Raw genomic sequence first — 17,793 nt, 5'->3', positions numbered from 1 at the left:
CAGTTTTTTTTTTTTTTTTTTATGCCTAACTATCATCATTTTCCCAGATAGTTTATAGATTTTTAGGCATTCTATTGTCTCAAACAGCCTGAAAAATAGTGCATTTAGCTGACGTAAATGGGAAAAAAATCTTCCCGGGGGAGTATGCCCCAGGACCCCCCTACATTTGGGCTAAGCCCCGAATGTTTACATCGTCTGGCTCCGCCCCTGTTGGTTAGTATTATTTTTACATTCTATTATTTCATATTTTTAGTTTGATACATGTAGTTTCATCTGAGAACCCTAATACTATAATGGAAAACTGGTTTCTGAAAAAGGTTTCTTGAAAAAGTTTCTTTCACCTTTAAAAACTGGAGTCACTTCAGTTCTAAAATAATAATAATGGAAGGCGACTAGTAAAGCTGAAGCTGCGTGGCCCTGATTGGCTGCGGGGGTGTGCTGTGCCCGTGCGCGCGTGACCGCGTGCGTTGGATGCCGATGACGTCAGCGCTCGCTCGCGCCGTCTCTTCTCATTGAGTTCAGTTTCAGCGTCGAGTCTTCTGAGGCGAGGAGAGCAGTTCACGGTATTTCTCATATTTACACAACCACCAAACACACTTTATACAGTTTGATTAAGCGACAGACTCATTTCTGTGTTGTTTTCATCGATCACAGCAATACTTGTGCGTCTTTTCTGGCGTCTTCTCACTGAAATAAACATGTAGTGCAGCAGCAGCGAGCATGAGGAGAACATGTTGAGTTCATTCAGACCTGAGCGAGTTTGTGTTCGTTTGTGTGATTGTCTCGATGTTTGTAGTGAAAACTGTTCCTGAATGTCAAGTCAAGAGGTAAAGTTTGAGATCTGTGAGGGGAATTGATGGGAAACGATCTCAAGTGTTACACTAATATAAGTTACTTTACATTGAGCCTATAATGAGCAACGTGAAATCATCTTTTAAATGTTAATATTAATAAATGAGTAGCGTTTTACTCTTGGAACAATATTGCTTTGTGATGCTATTTATTTTGAAACGTTTTATGGTCATTATCAGTTTCAGCGCACATAATGTAATATTTATACATAAAATGTGACCCGCTCTGGCGAAAGGAGTCAGAAGTCGCCGATAATGTAAAAATAAAATAAAAAAATCGATTGCAATTGATTTTGAAAGATATCTGCAAAAAAAACTTTAAAAGCGTTTTTCTCAGGTTTTCAGTTGGAAAAAGAGGGCAGACGACCATAATTCAAATGTGTATATCTTTAAAATGACTTTGACTTTGACTAGGAATTTGAAAGCTTATGGTATCCTCTTTGCATTGGTACCAAAATCTCAATTTAGAAATTTGGGTCACTGTGACTCATTTTGCTGGATCAGGTCACAAATGTAGCCTAATATTTTAATGATTTAAGTACTTTGTGATTGTTATAAAATCTAACTATATTTAGATTCAAATGTACATATGCTGCTGTGATTATTTATCATTAGTGATTGATGTGTTATCAATGTCATTTTTTCTTTCAGTAGAGCCGTTTTACAGGCTTTTATCATCTATCCTGATTTAAATGTGTTTCTAACAGCAAACACTCAGAATAAAGTGAGATGATCTGCTGATGATCCTGAATAGAGGATGGATACCCGACCCGAGCCCGACGGGAACCGCCGGTACCCGACGGGCCGGGCCGGGTTCGGACAGATATTTAGAAATGATGTTCGGGTTCGGGTCGGGCTCGGTCACATCAGCGCGAAGGCATTGAACATTTTAAATTTAAAACAGCTTATGTAGGTAGCCGATGTGCCTGATGCTTTGATGCAAACGTTCGTTTTTGTGATTAAAATACATGTAAAATATTACCATAACATCCGTCTTCCTGTGTGCGGACATGTGTTTATGTAGCCGTGACAACGAAACATGTGCACATTGTGCGCGCGCCAGGTGTCAAGAGCCCTTGTTGCTCCGCGCGCTGATGCGCTTGTCCTGTTGACATTTCCGATTGCCTTCCTACAGTTGCTTAATAAAAGCGGGCTTTCCACACAAACAAACAATTGTACAATTGTCATTAGTATGAGAAAAAAATGGGATTTTAACTGCCGGTCTCGGGTCGGGCTCGGTTACTGCTCTGTCGGACGCGGGCCGGGCTCGGACTGAAAAATTCGGCCCGATCCGCACACTAATCCTGAATGGCTTGTTGAATGAGTGTTGACAGTCTGAGAATCATCAATATTAACAGATCTGCTGAAAACACTCTTTATTTCATGACAACAGTTCCTGTTTTCACCTCATTTATTAGATCTCCTGAAATTCATCATCAGTGAAGCTTTAAGTGACAATTTACAGGAGATCTGAAGACATCAGCATAATAAATGAGGTAAAACAGGAACTAGATAGACAGACATAAATGCTTAGTGTCATTTATTATAAAAACAAACTCAGTAGGCCTAATTGATATTTTTTATTTTGGCAGATCAGCTCCTCCTATGCTGGAATACATCATCAGTGAAGCTCCTCCCACTGTAAACACATCATCAGTGAAGCTCCTCCCACTGTTATAACAGCATCCATGAAGCTCCTCCCACTGTAAACACATCATCAGTAAAGCTCCTCCCACTGTAAACACATCATCAGTAAAGCTCCTCCCACTGCATTCACATCATCAGTGAATCTCCTCCCACAGTAATTCCCCAATAAATGCTGTAAATCCCCATCATCTACAAGTGGAGACGAGCGTGAAAGCATCAGGAAGAGCTGAAATCTGCAGAGACTGAGTTTATTAAAGAGGACAGTGAGAACACGAGTGATCCAGAACCCTGCAGAATGAAACACACTGAAGATCCTGAAGAACAAAGAGGTTGGTGCTTATTCTTCATTCATTCATGATGCTGAACAACATTCATGTTAGAAACATTCAAGCACTTCATCACATTTAGATAAACAGTTATACTATGAAATGGTGCAGAATGTTCTGGGTTTTCTTCAACAAATGGTCAGTAAAGGGAGATTTGAGACATTTTTATATTGATTGTCAACATCAGATCAAACTAAATACTATTTTAACTGTTTTATTTTACATTTTGCAACGTTACCATAATTTTAGTCATTTTCAATATAGTTTACTAAATAGATTTTTTTTTAGGAATAATCAGTAACACCAAGTTACAGATAAAGTTGTCTTTGTCAAATATCATATAAGTTATTCATAATTATAGAGATTCTTCTTCTTCTAATGACTTTGGTAACAGGGTTGATGTATGTGATCAGCGCGGTACAGTTTGTGTAAAAACTGAGACTATAGGCTTGTTTGAGATGTGCAAAATGCTCAATGGTTTAAACAACCGTGATGTATTTTCTCTTTTAAAATGTTTGATTTGAAAACTCTAATATCATGTTTTATGTGTATAAATTTTTAGCGAATATTCCCAAACATTCTGACGTGATCTCTATTTGGGTTATGTGATGTCATTTTATATAAACAATATAAACGAATGTCTGTATAAAAGTCCGCGTGAACCGGAAGTTGCAAACGACTTTTCTCCAGTGTTGTGACGTATTTCCCAGTGAAAGGGAATATTGAACAGAGGGTTTTAGTGCCAGCGCTCCTCCTCTCCATCTCGGCTCATAGCAGACTAGCGGCTTGAGGACTAGCGGTTTGAGGACTAGCGGTTAAGCGTTTGTCAACCCAAGCTGTCAAGCCTACGTCATCAGAGAAGGAACGCTATTTCAGACCGGAAGTTACTTTCCACACTTTGATTAAAGATTACCACGGCAAAAAAAACATTTCTGTGTATTAACTTGCACGGATTAACTGTTCACCACAAGACTAGTAATATGCGCTAACAGAGTAAATAGGGTCAATTTTGATTTCATGTCGACTTTAAAGTAAAAATTATTGATAAACCGTATTTGGAATGGAATTTAAAAAAGTACTTTGGGTGTCTAAATTAGATCCAGTTTATTAGCAACACGTGCACGAGCGTGAATCCCCCGATATCCATTTTCTCACAGGAGTCTGACTCTGATCCACTGCGAGAAGAGAGATCTGCACTTTCTTCACTCCTCTCCTCACTGCAGCGCCTCGTCTACACTTAGGCCAGGCATCTCAAACAATCCTATTGGATTGAGATTATTTTCTTGTCTTCCCATCTTTCAGCAGAAATAGCCCAGATGATGTTACTTCCAATATCAATCTCAAAGGGTCATGAACTAACTTTTTTTATATATATATTGTTGTCTGAGGTCAACTTACGACGTTCGCTTGGTTTTTAGATTCAAAAACATCAAAATGAATAAGTAATAGGCTATTTTCTACCCTGGTTTTTATGGGCGTGCCGCATTGAAGACTTGGAAGTAAACGTGCATTGTTATGATTGGGTTACAGTTTTGCATATTATTATGAGTTATACTGCCACCTGTCAGTACACTTGAGGGAACATGCGAATCGGTGGGCGGGGCTAAACAGGCCGTGTTGAAGTGGGCGTCGATCTTCTGCAGAGGCGGGGTTTGATACCCTCTGACGTCATAGATCCCCACTTTGTAAAACCTGTTGTTCGCTGATCCTGGTGTCAATAGCTTTTATTGGACTAACAAGGAAGTTTTCAGTTCTGAAAATTACAGGATATTCTTATAATATGATGACCTCTTATTAAATTTGATTTTGATTTCTCAGTTCATCACCCCTTTGAAAATAATAATTGGAAGATAAATTTACCTCATTCATGGATTAATAAAGACATATAATCAATTCATAAAAAAGGCATTCAATTATCATAATATTTAATAGCAGTTGTCTACTTTCTACTAATACATCAGTGCTCATTTTCATGTGATTTTTGCTTCATATTTTTATCTTTGTCTATTTAAATTCTATTTACAAACTCACCACACACAGTTATGGCCAATAACTAATTTGTTGCAAACTACATTTCTTTGTTTTAGATTTTTACAGAAAAAAAAAAAAAATGTGAAAAACACCTATTTTAGCTTCAGGTTCTGATGGGTTAATTATTTTGATGTACTGAAAATTAAATGTAATATTTTTTTTCTTTCATGTCAGACCCGATGGAAGATAGCGAGGAGAGTGAAGAACTGAGAGAAGTGAAGGAGGAGAGTGAAGAACTGAGAGAAGTGAAGGAGGAGAGTGAAGAACTGAGAGAAGTGAAGGAGGAGAGTGAAGAACTGAGAGAAGTGGAGGAGGAGAGTGAAGAACTGAGAGAAGTGGAGGAGGAGAGTGAAGAACTGAGAGAAGTGAAGGAGGAGAGTGAAGAACTGAGAGAAGTGGAGGAGGAGAGTGAAGTACTGAGAGAAGTGGAGGAGGAGAGTGAAGAACTGAGAGAAGTGAAGGAGGAGAGTGAAGAACTGAGAGAAGTGGAGGAGGAGAGTGAAGAACTGAGAGAAGTGAAGGAGGAGAGTGAAGAACTGAGAGAAGTGGAGGAGGAGAGTGAAGAACTGAGAGAAGTGGAGGAGGAGAGTGAAGTACTGAGAGAAGTGGAGGAGGAGAGTGAAGAACTGAGAGAAGTGGAGGAGGAGAGTGAAGTACTGAGAGAAGTGGAGGAGGAGAGTGAAGAACTGAGAGAAGTGAAGGAGGAGAGTGAAGAACTGAGAGAAGTGGAGGAGGAGAGTGAAGAACTGAGAGAAGTGAAGGAGGAGAGTGAAGAACTGAGAGAAGTGGAGGAGGAGAGTGAAGAACTGAGAGAAGTGGAGGAGGAGAGTGAAGAACTGAGAGAAGTGAAGGAGGAGAGTGAAGAACTGAGTGAAGTGGAGGAGGAACATCATGTCCAACCTGGAGGAAAACCCTTGAGTCGCTCAAAGACTAAACAGACATTTTTAAAGAAAAGAAGAGCCAATAAATCTTTCACCTGCACTCAGTGTGGAAACAGTTTCACACGCAAACGATGTCTTGAGCGTCACATGACGATCCACACGGGAGAGAAGCCGTTCTCATGTGATCAGTGTGAAAAGAGATTCTCATGCAAACGAAATCTTAATGTTCACATGATGATCCACACCGGAGAGAAGCCGTTCTCATGTGATCAGTGCGACAAAACATTTCTTAGTTCATCACACCTGAAGACACACCTGAGAGTTCATACGAAGGAAAAGCCGCATTCATGTTCTGTGTGTGGAAAGAGTTTTTCACAGCGGCAAAATTTACATACACATGAGAAAACTCACACTGGTGTGGGAGAGTACATGTGCTTTGAGTGTGAGAAGACTTTTACTACAGCGAGCAATTTAAAACAGCACCTGAGAATTCACACTGGAGAAAAACCTTACAAGTGTTCACACTGTGACAAGAGATTCAGTGTGTCATCATCTCTGAAAACACACATGAGGATCCACACTGGAGAGAAGCCGCATGAATGCCATCAATGTGGAAACAATTTCATATTCAAACATACTCTTGATGTTCACATGAGAGTTCACACCGGAGAGAAGCCGTTTAAGTGTGATCAATGTGGGAAAAGTTTCAGTCAATCATCACACCTTAATGTTCACATGAGGATCCACACCGGAGAGAAGCCGTTCTCATGTGATCAATGCGGCAGATCATTTATTAGTTCATCAGAGCTGAAGACACACCTGACAGTTCATACGAAGGAGAAGTCGCATTCATGTTCTGTGTGTGGAAAGAGTTTTTCACAGCGGCAAACTTTACATGAACATGAGAAAACTCACACTGGTGTGAGAGAGTACATGTGCTTTGAGTGTGGGAAGACTTTCATTACAGCGAGCAAGTTAAAACTGCACCAGAGAATTCACACTGGAGAAAAACCTTACAAGTGTTCACACTGTGACAAGAGATTCAGTCGATCATCACATTTGAAAGCACATGAGAGGATCCACAGCAGAGAGAAGCCGCACACGTGTGATCAGTGCGGAAAGAGTTTCTCTATTAGAAGTCACCTGAAGATACACATGAAGATCCATGCAGTGGAGAAACCACATCACCACAGTGTGAAATCACAGTAGATCATCTTTATGTGCCGAGAAACATGTTTTTTTAAGTTAGTTTCCCAACAGCCACGATGAGCGACAGGACATTTTCACATTAACGCGAATGTTCGGCACCAATGCAAAAAATTGTCAGTAAATTCAGTCAATCTCGGACAGTAGGTGGCGCTCATGGAAAAACAACAGCGCTGCGTAACTGCTACAGACATGTTAGCTACAACTGCTACGATATGTTTCTAACAAACTTGGGTATGACATGTATGTAGACTGTACAGTGATTACTGTACTGTCCAAAATCCTACAGTGTGTACCGGGCAAGAAAGAACATCAAACAGTATTTTCATGTCTTCAAACAGCCTTTTGTATTGTTGTATTTGTTATGGTGCAGGTCACACATGTGTGTTGAGTTTGTTTCGCAGTACCCATGACCCCCAACGGTGAATGTGATTTCACCAAGTACCACATGTTCCTGGATCAATATCTTTGTTGATCCTGGAACAACTTTCTAATCAACCAAACAGATTTGAGGGACAAGTTTACAGTTTATGTCAAGTTTAGGCTTAGAATCAGGGTGAGGTGCTTCTACATCAGTGTTATTCACTTATCATTTCTCTCTGATTTTAGGGAAAATGTATGGGTAGGGTTAGGTTTAGGGGTTGGGATAGGGTAAGGACTAAATTTTGGGACAAGAATGTTATTCTAGGATCAACAAAATATGTTGATCCAGGAACATGTCTTACTTGGCAAAATCACAGTGACCGACCGCCAACACTCTACTGTTTGAGCTTCAGGAAAGCGAGAAGATGACTGACTAGAAGATAACTACACATAAGCCACCAAAATTCATCAACTAACCATTTAGAAATGTCATGTTGCATTCTACATGTGGTCACTTCTTACGTCTCTCCATCATTGTCTGCTTCTGTGACATGACAACAGGTATACGCATATCTCAAAGCCAGAGACAACCACGAGCTTAAAAAGCACAACTTTGATGTTCCTTCTGAAACGTTGTCTGGGAATACGTCACCGACCAAACGAGACCACAAACAAGAACACACCTTAGCAAGGCAAAGCTTTAGCTTTTTGATTTTGGACATGCTTGATGCGATAAAAGAGGGTGATGGTGAGAGACTAATGAGGGTGTACAAAGTTGCCATGCTGTATTACAAAGCCCATGGGCACAGCCACTATTCTTACAGTACTTTACTCATGATACTGCAGATGAATGCGTGTCTGACCCCTTGGTTGTCGCATAGAGTGATCTGGAACCGGTTTTGGAGAAGCAAAACTCAAAAAGAAAATCGCACACATTTGTGGTTTCCTATCTTGTCTATAGACCCATTTTGAATAATCTGTAGTTACATATACTTTCATTGTTAGGCAAGGTACATGTTCACATTCAATAATCTGTTCCAAAAAACTTTGACAATGAATAAGAGTAAAATGGATTGGAGAAATGTGTAAGAAAATGACACTTTTTATTTGTTAGTTCAGATTGTATACAGACCCTTTATAAATAATCTTTAAATTGTTAAACCTACTTTAATTGCTCGGCAAGTTACATATTTACATATAAAACAACTTGTTTGTTACTTTCATTTTCACCCCTTTTTTTCTGTTGGATGTAAATGTGAAATAAAGACTTTGACAATAACTGCAAATATATAAATCTCAAACTTTATTTATATGCAGTCATATGACATAACTTTGGAGAGCATTCATGGAGTACTTTAAAATACAGGTCGGTGGTCATATGTACAACTGTATTAAAAATGTTTCACTATTGCTTTTAGGCATCAGTCTGAACTCCTCAGATGTGTAAACCCAGATTCAACGCTGCTACATAGTGATAGGGTGTCTGGCTCAAAGTAACCTGTGTAATCTTGATCAGGCACCAAAATGTCCTCTGCAGGCAGATCAACGTCAGTGTATTCAAAATCTCCAAAGAAATCAAAAAATACCCAGAGAATTTTTTGTCCATGAGTTTTACTAAACACGGGTAGGTTGTCCATTATGAAAGTAAGATCAAATATTTATGTGCTACGCTCAAGAACACACTTGATCAGCTTGTTACTAAAACCAGTGCAATCTGTGCTGTTAGTGTACGTAGTATGTGCTGAGCTTGTACCTGTACAAAAGATCTCTAATCAACTCTTTTGACTGTGGCATGAACGTCTTGTTGAGTCTTGTTCATATTCAGGTATTGCCAAGTCACAACCTGCAGAGCTGCACAAACAAACTGAGAGGCAGTATGAGCAGCACAAATGTCCTGGTAGAACACTTTCAGTGACTACGTTTACATGCAGCCAATAACCCGTTCAAAACCGGGATATTATACCTGGGGTACCCCTTTTCTAACCCGAATATTTGGTCTTGTAAACGCGTTTCGGCATATCCCCATCAAAATGTGTGTTCTGCGCATGTTCTATTCGCAAGGAATCTTGGTCTTTTGAGTAGAGACGGTGCATAAACAACCCCGCGTGCAGTATAGCGGAAGTAAACAAGTCGAGGTTAACATGGCGAGACGCAGCACAGCACCACACTTTTGGAGCGAGGAGGAGACCAATTTCTTTATATGTGTGGCACAGCTCCAGCTACATTTCCCATCTCTTGCTCAATTTCTCTCCTTCTATTAATAAAGACCATGAGGCACAGTAGTGTCAAGTGCTGCTGGTGGATCAGTACCAGCGCCAAAGCGCAAACAAAGACTATCGCTATCTGCCCCAAACGCCTGCTGCTGCTGTTGTTGTTGTTGTCGTCTTGGATACAGGAAGAAGAATCGGAAATGACGCATATTGCGTCTTAATGTTGTCCGTACGTCCAGACGCTAACCGTGCGTCGTCGTTTACATCGGGATATTGGCGACTGATTACACATTCCATGTATACAGGAGTAACTCTCTCTGCTCACGCATGTAAACGGGTAATCCCGAATGTTTCAGAAACCCGAATAGTGACCTTAACCCGACCATAACCCGAATTTTAACAGCTTGTAAACGTAGTCAGTGTGGTGCTCAAAGTGTGAGTATAACGCATTCCTAAGGCAGCTAGTGGAGCCCTTTTTTAAGTGTTTTAACACCCTCATCCAATATGATCTGCTGCTTTACATTGTAAATAATGGCATGTGATGGAGACCCATCTCGCCCAGCCCTGCCAACCTACTGTACAATGTCCTCATTGGTTGGTTGCTAGGGTGTTCTGGGTGGTTGCTATGGTGTTGCCAGGGTGTTCTAGATGGGAGCTTTAAACTATAGAAGTAAGTTTACATGAGTCTAAGAGTTCAGAGTTTAGTGTATATTAGCATCCTGTGGTTAGGGTTAAGGTTAGGCACGAGGTCCTCCACATCCTCAGGTGAGCCATACATTATGACATGGGATATTTTGGGAAAGTTCAGGCCCATTCCGAGAGCTGTCGTGGCTACAACCACTCTGCATGTGTAACGGAGGCCAGCTGGTAGTCGCTGTGCGAGTAAAACCTCACTCCTCTGATCTCAATAGGCGCTCTAGCGACAGATGCTAGAGGCTGCAGTCTTTAGCCTCCTTGTTAGAACGCCTGACTTTCATGCCGGAGACCTGGGTTCGAGACCCGCACGGAGCGGGGTGAGAAGGACCCGGGGGTAGGGGTTACACATTCACCATCTAATGAAGCAAGTACTCTACTCTTGTGATGGGGAAGTGTTTGGCTATGAAACATACCGATAAGTAAGTTTACTACCCTGTGTTCTGGTCATTGTGCCCAGGGGCCTCTGAACTCTTAATCCGGCCCTGCCTAGGTCTACATTGGGTTTCATTTGTCGTTTTATGAGATCTAATATGTTGTCAGTGCCGAGAATTTTCCTATGGAATTTTCACATGAATAGATCCGACTTAAAATACAAATGTACTTTAATGGTCGAGTGGTAGAACTTTAGCCATGAGGGTCAGAAGTTCTGGGTTCCAATCCGCACTCCTATCGTTTTTTTTCCTCATCAAAACCGATTATGTTTATCAGTGGTTGTATATCAAGCTGGGACACTTTGTGTGCAGTTTGTTTTGTGATTTCACCGGAACGAGAGTCTCCGCAACTGATTGAAGCGCGTCTGAGTGAAGAGTGTTCGCGAGCCACATACTCTATCCGCACCACTGATCGCAGTGGCAATGAGCACTTGATTCATACACATTTCAGCGCTAGATCGCCTCTTATTTAACAAACGAACTAAATGAATGCTCTGCTGGTTAACTGGAGTTGTTTTATTTTGGCTGTTTGTACATCCGTGCTGCGAGGTGGGGACAATATCTACCCTGGCAGAAAGTGGTGGGACATATCCCACCCACATTATGCATATGGATACTTGCATAAAGTTGGCTTGTGACATTGGACTTTCGCACATTTAGGGACCGTCTCTAAAATTACATTCAACATTACACACGTTTCTAACTTCAATAGCAAACTTCAACTTATCAAAAATATAAAAGCATGTGTATCATGCCTAACCTACCAGTTTTCTGTAAGTCATTCTCTCCCAATGCTATTGAAGTTAGAAACGTGTGTACCAATGTCGTGTGTAACTTTAGAGACGGTCCCTAAATGTGCGAATGTCTAATGTCAAGCCAACTTTATGCCATATATCACAGGGAAACTTGGCGTGAAACCTTGCGCGTTAAGTTCATATTTAGTCTGCTGCCCGTAGCCATATAGTACCTATATAGCCTTCTCAATAAAGTGCGAGTTTGCTCTTTTATATCACTATTAGTCCATTAAGCTATACGTTAAGCGTTGTATATGTCCAGCAACCCTGAAGTATTGAGGGAAACACTATAGGCTACTGCAGCGCATCGCAGTGATATAATGTTAAGGCAACTAAACAACCAAGAGAAATATGTCTACTTCAAATGTAACATTTGATCTGTACATCAGCATCGGGGGAATAACATTATAATATCAGCTGTAAAAACAGCACTCGTAATAATCACAAATACACTTGCATTTCTATAAACGGGTTTTTATGAATGAACTGTTGCTCTCGTCTTCGTCAACAACACGCGCGTGCGCCCCCTGCTGGTGAGACCTAATAACAGCAGGTGGAGATTATGCTCGGTAGTCTACTGCTTTTCCTGCAGTTCCTGGATGTCAATGTTGAATTTACTGTCGAATTTTAACCACTGAATTTGAGGAAGCGAATTTTTAAAGCGAAATAAAATGGACTGAAAATTCCCTGTTGAATATTAAAGGTTGTATTTTTAAACCGTTTGAATATTTTGGAATTGAAACATGAAAGGTGAATATGGATTATTGAATTTTTAATAATGAAAATGTGTTTGAAATATTCACAGCTTAAATATTCAACCATGTTGAATTTGAGGCAATAAAAAAATGCAAGTCCTAAAATACAATGCATTAAAATGCAAGCATGGTTAATGCAATGCATATTTTTTTCAAGTAGTGCAGGCAACAGGCTTTTTGTTTCAAAAACATTTGGCATTATTTTACTTCCATACATTTTTGACAAACATTACATAATAATGATTAGTTAAATAAAATTGGAATTTGAGAGGATTTCGGTCTCACTTTGTGCTCTATTGCTTTCTGCCATAGTATTTAGCTAATTTATTTGTGTGGTGTTTCTAGTCAGATTTGACTACTGAAAGCTTGTTTTCTCCACGGTATTACAAAAATTAAAAGGGTAATTGCAACTTTTTCAGACTCTGCACTGAAAATGAAAGTTCATGTTCTTTTTGCATGTCTTTTATGTGTTCGTTAAAGGTTGAATTTAAACAAATACTGCCATTATGTAAGTTTCATAAATTTGATAAACATGGAAATATATAGGTCACTCAAACCATAGGCTATATGGATATGGAAGAGTCTGTATTTTGTTACCAATGGAGCCTGGATGGTATTTAGTGGAAAAGTTTGGTAATATGGGACTAACAGCTAAGAACCAGTAAGAAAGACATTTAGCATCTTATTTTAAAATGTCCAAAGTATTTTATTCAGACCAGTGGTGGCACTGGCATTGTGGTCTACTGATACCTACAGCCATAACTGCTCATGGACACACGGTGTTTATGTGATTTTTATTTTTTTACCTTTAGACCTGGATGGGTTTTGCACATGTTGTATAGCTGGGCCATACCTGCATACTGTATAATCTACATGGGCAATTGACAAGGGGCCAACATGGAAACCATGGACAATCCCACCTATAACCCATATTTAAAGCCCATGTAGACCCCATGTAGTACCCACATAACACTTAAAGCTGGGACCGAAACGGGTCTTGTGCATGTTGCCCAGTTGGGGACTACCTACTGGCAAGAATCATGCATAAAATCCATGTGGGCAGTTGGCGTGGGGCCATTCAGAAACCCGCGGACAATCCTATATAAGGCCCATTTTTCCAGCCCATTTAATACCCATATGGGCCCCACATACAAATGTTGGCTGGGCACTCGTCACCCACCCCTCCCCTCCCCTCCGTGCTCAAGCAGGTTTCACTCACCTGCTTTCACTCGGCCTAATATGCTACCATTCAATTATTTTCTGAACTTTAATTTCCCACAAATTGCATTTACAAATAAATAAACATATACATGCAAAAATTCATATATGAATGAATAAATACATCACTTGATTAGGCTACTTAGAATAAATGAACCAGCTAAAGAAAAACAGGAAAATGTAAAAAAAAAAAAAAAAGGCCTATTGAATAAATGAATAGGCATACACATAATAAATCGTGTTTGTTTATAAAAAATATCTGTATTCATATGTATTAATCATGTTGATAACAACAGTGTTGATATTTGTAAATAAATACAAAATTACATATTAATCATGTCAATTTCCTGCACCTAGACGTCCAAAAAAATACCCAGTTCAAAGGTCAAATGTTGAACGTCAATATGACGTCCAATTCGGGTCATGGTTAGACGTCCAAATAGAGGACCTAGTTTGGACGTCGAATAGATGTCCAGAATTGGTCATTGCCATTATAGACGTGATCTGCACGTCTATCTGACGTCCAATGTTTACTGGGTTGGTTTGTATAACTTGTACAACTACATTTTGGATTATTAGACAATGTCGAAATAAAGTGAATCTGCAGAGTTTTGCATTTAAAGGCAGGGAACAATTGACCGAGAAGAAAGAGTAAAAACTCTTCACATGTGCTGGCGCTCATGACCGCTACTGAACATCTGAACACAAACATCGATCAAATGCACATCGACGGATCTTCTGTCTGTTTTACAAAATGTATATTTCTGCAAGCGCGTTTAAACTGGTTAACTGTGTCTAATGCAGGCAAAGGCATTCGTTTTCAAGACGAGTTCGCACGCCACTGCGCAATACACACACATTACCGCGGGATAGCGGGCCGAACAAATCATTCTGATTCGCGAACTGATTTAGACAGTTCTGCCAACTTATTTGATGAAGTCTTTGAACAGAATCGACTCAAAAGAGTGATTCATTTGTGAATTAAGCATCGCTCATGCCCCCCCCCCCCAAAAAAAAATACAGCACGCTTGAAATAAACTAAGCATTTAATTACATGTATTGCATTAAAATAAAGTAACGAGAGGAACGTTGCCCAACGTAACGAAGTAAAAGTTTTTTTTTTTCATAAGAAATGTACTCGAGTTAAAGTAAAAGTACCCACATTTAAATCTACTCCTAAAGAGTAAAAAAAAATTCCAAAAAAGTACTAAAGTAAATGTACTTCGTTACTACCCACCTCTGCAAGCAACTAACATGTTCAGTATAATAATTTTTTACTTTGTATGTGTGTATGCAAAATAATCCTTCAATCATTTATTTAAGGGCATTCCAGTTTCGGATTTGTGATTGTGAATTGTCAACAATAAGCATACAAAAATTCTGCATTTCCATTTTGTAGTGTTGATCATTCATTGCGACATTTAAACTGATTCTCATGTTTAAGAATCTGTTTTCTGCTTGACAAAATAATTTATGCTACTGCCCACTGACATGCTTTTAAAGCTACTGTTGTCCTTTTTTTTTTTTTTGGCCTTTAAAGACCTTAAAACGCACGTAGATCAGGAAAACATTTTTTACAGCAGTGGTTAAATCGCTTTTATAATTAATGAATTCCTTTAAATAAAAATACCCAATTTTTATTTGGACCAAAGCCCCGAATATCCACCTGGGTAGCAAGATAATTCTCTATTTAAATCAAGCTTTAGCCTACTTTGTGGTGAGGTAAAATCGATTGTCATTTCCAATGAGATTAACTCCATAGCCTATGTCATGATTCCTGTCTTGTGTTCCCCTTGTCTTGTGTGGACTTTTGTTATTTCCTGTTCTGTGCCATGTTTTGTAGTCCTTTGTAGTTTTTCTTGTTTATTAGTCTCCCCAGGTGTTTCTTATTAACCACACCCCCTTGTTATCTTGTTTAGCTTGTTTGTCTGTGTATTTATACCTCTGTGCTTTAGTTGTTTGCTGTTGCTTGTAGATGTTCCCTGTTATGAGTTTCCTGTTCTGAGTTAGCCCTGGATTACCAGTTTGTTTAATTAAAGAAGTGCTTGCAAATGGATTCTCTCTCCGCTTTGTCCTTGCCTCAGCGCAACAGAACGACCGACCAAACGATGAATCCAGCAGCATTAAAAGGAAACGGTAATCTCCGGCCAAGTAGGCGGCCACGCCTAATTCTTATTCCCAGGATGGCTGCCACCATGCCTGCTGAGCTTTTTTCATGTATCCCGTCTGGCTTGGATCTCCCTCCACCTCTGGTCCCGTCCAGCCCAGAGCTTCCTTCGCCGCTGGTCCCGTCCAGCCCAGAGCTTCCTTCGCCGCTGGTCCCGTCCAGCCCAGAGCTTCCTTCGCCGCTGGTCCCGTCCAGCCCAGAGCTTCCTTCGCCGCTGGTCCCGTCCAGCCCAGAGCTTCCTTCGCCGCTGGTCCCGTCCAGCCCAGAGCTTCCTTCGCCACTGGTCCCGTCCAGCCCAGAGCTTCCTTCGCCGCTGGTCCCGTCCAGCCCAGAGCTTCACGTCCCGCCTGCCGAGCCAGATCTTCACGTCCAGCCTGCCCAGCCCGAGATGATTCGCGCCTGTCCAGCCAAGCCCGCACTTCACGCCAGATCTGCCGAGCCCAAGGCAGTATGCATCATGCCCGCCGCGCCTCTGACTGAGAGCGTCAGCCCTGCCGAGCCTACGCTCCACGTCAGCCCTGCCGAGCCTTTCTGGCCGCCTGAAGGGTCTTCTCCGCCGTGGCCGCCCGAGGGGTCGTCTCCGCCCTGGCCGTCTCCACCCTGGCCGCCTGCACAGCCTGCTCCGGCCTGGCCTTCTGTCTTGCCGCAGTCTCCAGGTCCTCTTCCTCTCCATGGACCTGGCCCTCCATCCCTCTCCCGGGACCACCTCTGCTCCTCCATCCCTCTCCCGGGACCACCTCTGCTCCACCTCCCTCCTTGACTGTGTTAGGAGCGTCTGGAATCCGCTCCTTAAGTGGGGGGGCTATGTCATGATTCCTGTCTTGTGTGGACTTTTGTTATTTCCTGTTCTGTGCCATGTTTTGTAGTCCTTTGTAGTTTTTCTTGTTTATTAGTCTCCCCAGGTGTTTCTTATTAACCACACCCCCTTGTTATCTTGTTTAGCTTGTTTGTCTGTGTATTTATACCTCTGTGCTTTAGTTGTTTGCTGTTGCTTGTAGATGTTCCCTGTTATGAGTTAGCCCTGGATTACCAGTTTGTTTAATTAAAGAAGTGCTTGCAAATGGATTCTCTCTCCGCTTTGTCTTGCCTCAGCGCAACAGCCTAGGTGTTCATTCTCATTTTAACTTGAATAAATGATTGTGCCCTTTTGAATTTAGTTTGGCACAGATCCGTGTTGTTTTTATATTATGCAGGTTTTATATTATTTTATTAAGAGGGTCTGATATAGCTAAGCCTAGATAACATCAGTGAAACCTGTGGAAACATAAAACGAGCCTAGGTAGCCTAGGCTAAATAGTACATGCTAGTATTTGAATTTGTTTTTAATTGGTTAGTATTATTTTTACATTCTATTATTTCATATTTTTAGTTTGATAAATGTAGTTTCATCTGAGAACCCTAATACTATAATGGAAAACTGGTTTCTGAAAAAGGTTTCTTGAAAAAGTTCCTTTCACCTTTAAAAACTGGAGTCACTTCAGTTCTAAAATAATAATAATGGAAGGCGACTAGTAAAGCTGAAGCTGCGTGGCCCTGATTGGCTGCGGGGGTGTGCTGTGACCGCGTGCGTTGGATGCCGATGACGTCAGCGCTCGCTCGCGCCGTCTCTTCTCATTGAGTTTCAGCGTCGAGTCTTCGGAGGTGAGGAGAGCAGTTCACGGTATATTTCTCATATTTACACACCCACCAAACACACTTTATACAGTTTGATTAAGCGACAGACTCGTTTCTGTGTTGTTTTCATCGATCACAGCGATACTTGAGCGTCTTTTCTGGCGTCTTCCTTCTGAAATAAACATGTAGTGCAGCAGCAGCGAGCATGAGGAGAACATGTTGAGTTCATTCAGTCCTGAGCGAGTTTGTGTTCGTTTGTGTGATTGTCTCGATGTTTGGACTGAAAACTGTTCCTGAATGTCAAGTCAAGAGGTAAAGTTTGAGATCTGTGAGGGGAATTGATGGGAAACGATCTTAAGTGTTACACTGATATAGTTACTTTACATTGAGCCTATACCCTAATGAGCAACGTGAAATCACCTTTTAAATGTTAATATTAATAAATGAATAGCGTTTTACTCTTGGAACAATATTGCTTTGTGATGCTATTTATTTTGAAACGTTTTATGGTCATTATCAGTTTCAGCGCACATAATGTAATATTTATACATAAAATGTGACCCGCTCTGGCGAAAGGAGTCAGAAGAAAACGCCGATAATGTA

The 17,793-nt window shown here is 40.8% G+C and overlaps 1 protein-coding gene across 2 annotated transcripts; it reads left to right on the top strand.

Annotated features, from left to right (window-relative positions):
- The first annotated feature begins 492 nt into the window (after positions 1 to 492).
- LOC306999555 (uncharacterized protein) lies at positions 493 to 8,588 on the top strand. Of its 2 annotated transcripts, none has more exons than XM_079614353.1 (3): positions 493 to 563; positions 2,444 to 2,827; positions 5,030 to 8,588. In XM_079614353.1, exons 2-3 carry the CDS (start codon positions 2,794 to 2,796, stop codon positions 6,943 to 6,945), a joined length of 1,950 nt encoding a protein of 649 aa, XP_079470479.1. In that variant the 5' UTR covers positions 493 to 563; positions 2,444 to 2,793; the 3' UTR covers positions 6,946 to 8,588. The 2 variants fall into 2 exon arrangements, with proteins under 2 accessions (XP_079470479.1, XP_079470480.1); XM_079614354.1 differs by having other exon boundaries at positions 507 to 563; positions 2,449 to 2,827; positions 5,030 to 8,582.
- The last annotated feature ends 9,205 nt before the right edge of the window (positions 8,589 to 17,793 follow it).

Source organism: Phoxinus phoxinus, assembly GCF_949152265.1.
Source record: "Phoxinus phoxinus genome assembly, chromosome: 1".
NCBI lineage: Eukaryota > Metazoa > Chordata > Actinopteri > Cypriniformes > Leuciscidae > Phoxinus > Phoxinus phoxinus.
Note: the sequence above shows the minus strand (reverse complement) of the source record. Positions and strands in the feature narration are given on the sequence as shown.

Excerpts from the sequence above, each read along its gene's own strand:
- LOC306999555 (XM_079614353.1), top strand. The coding sequence starts at position 2,794 with ATGAAACACACTGAAGATCCTGAAGAACAAAGAG. Across the intron at positions 2,828-5,029 it reads AGATCCTGAAGAACAAAGAG|ACCCGATGGAAGATAGCGAG; the intron begins GTTGGTGCTTAT and ends CTTTCATGTCAG.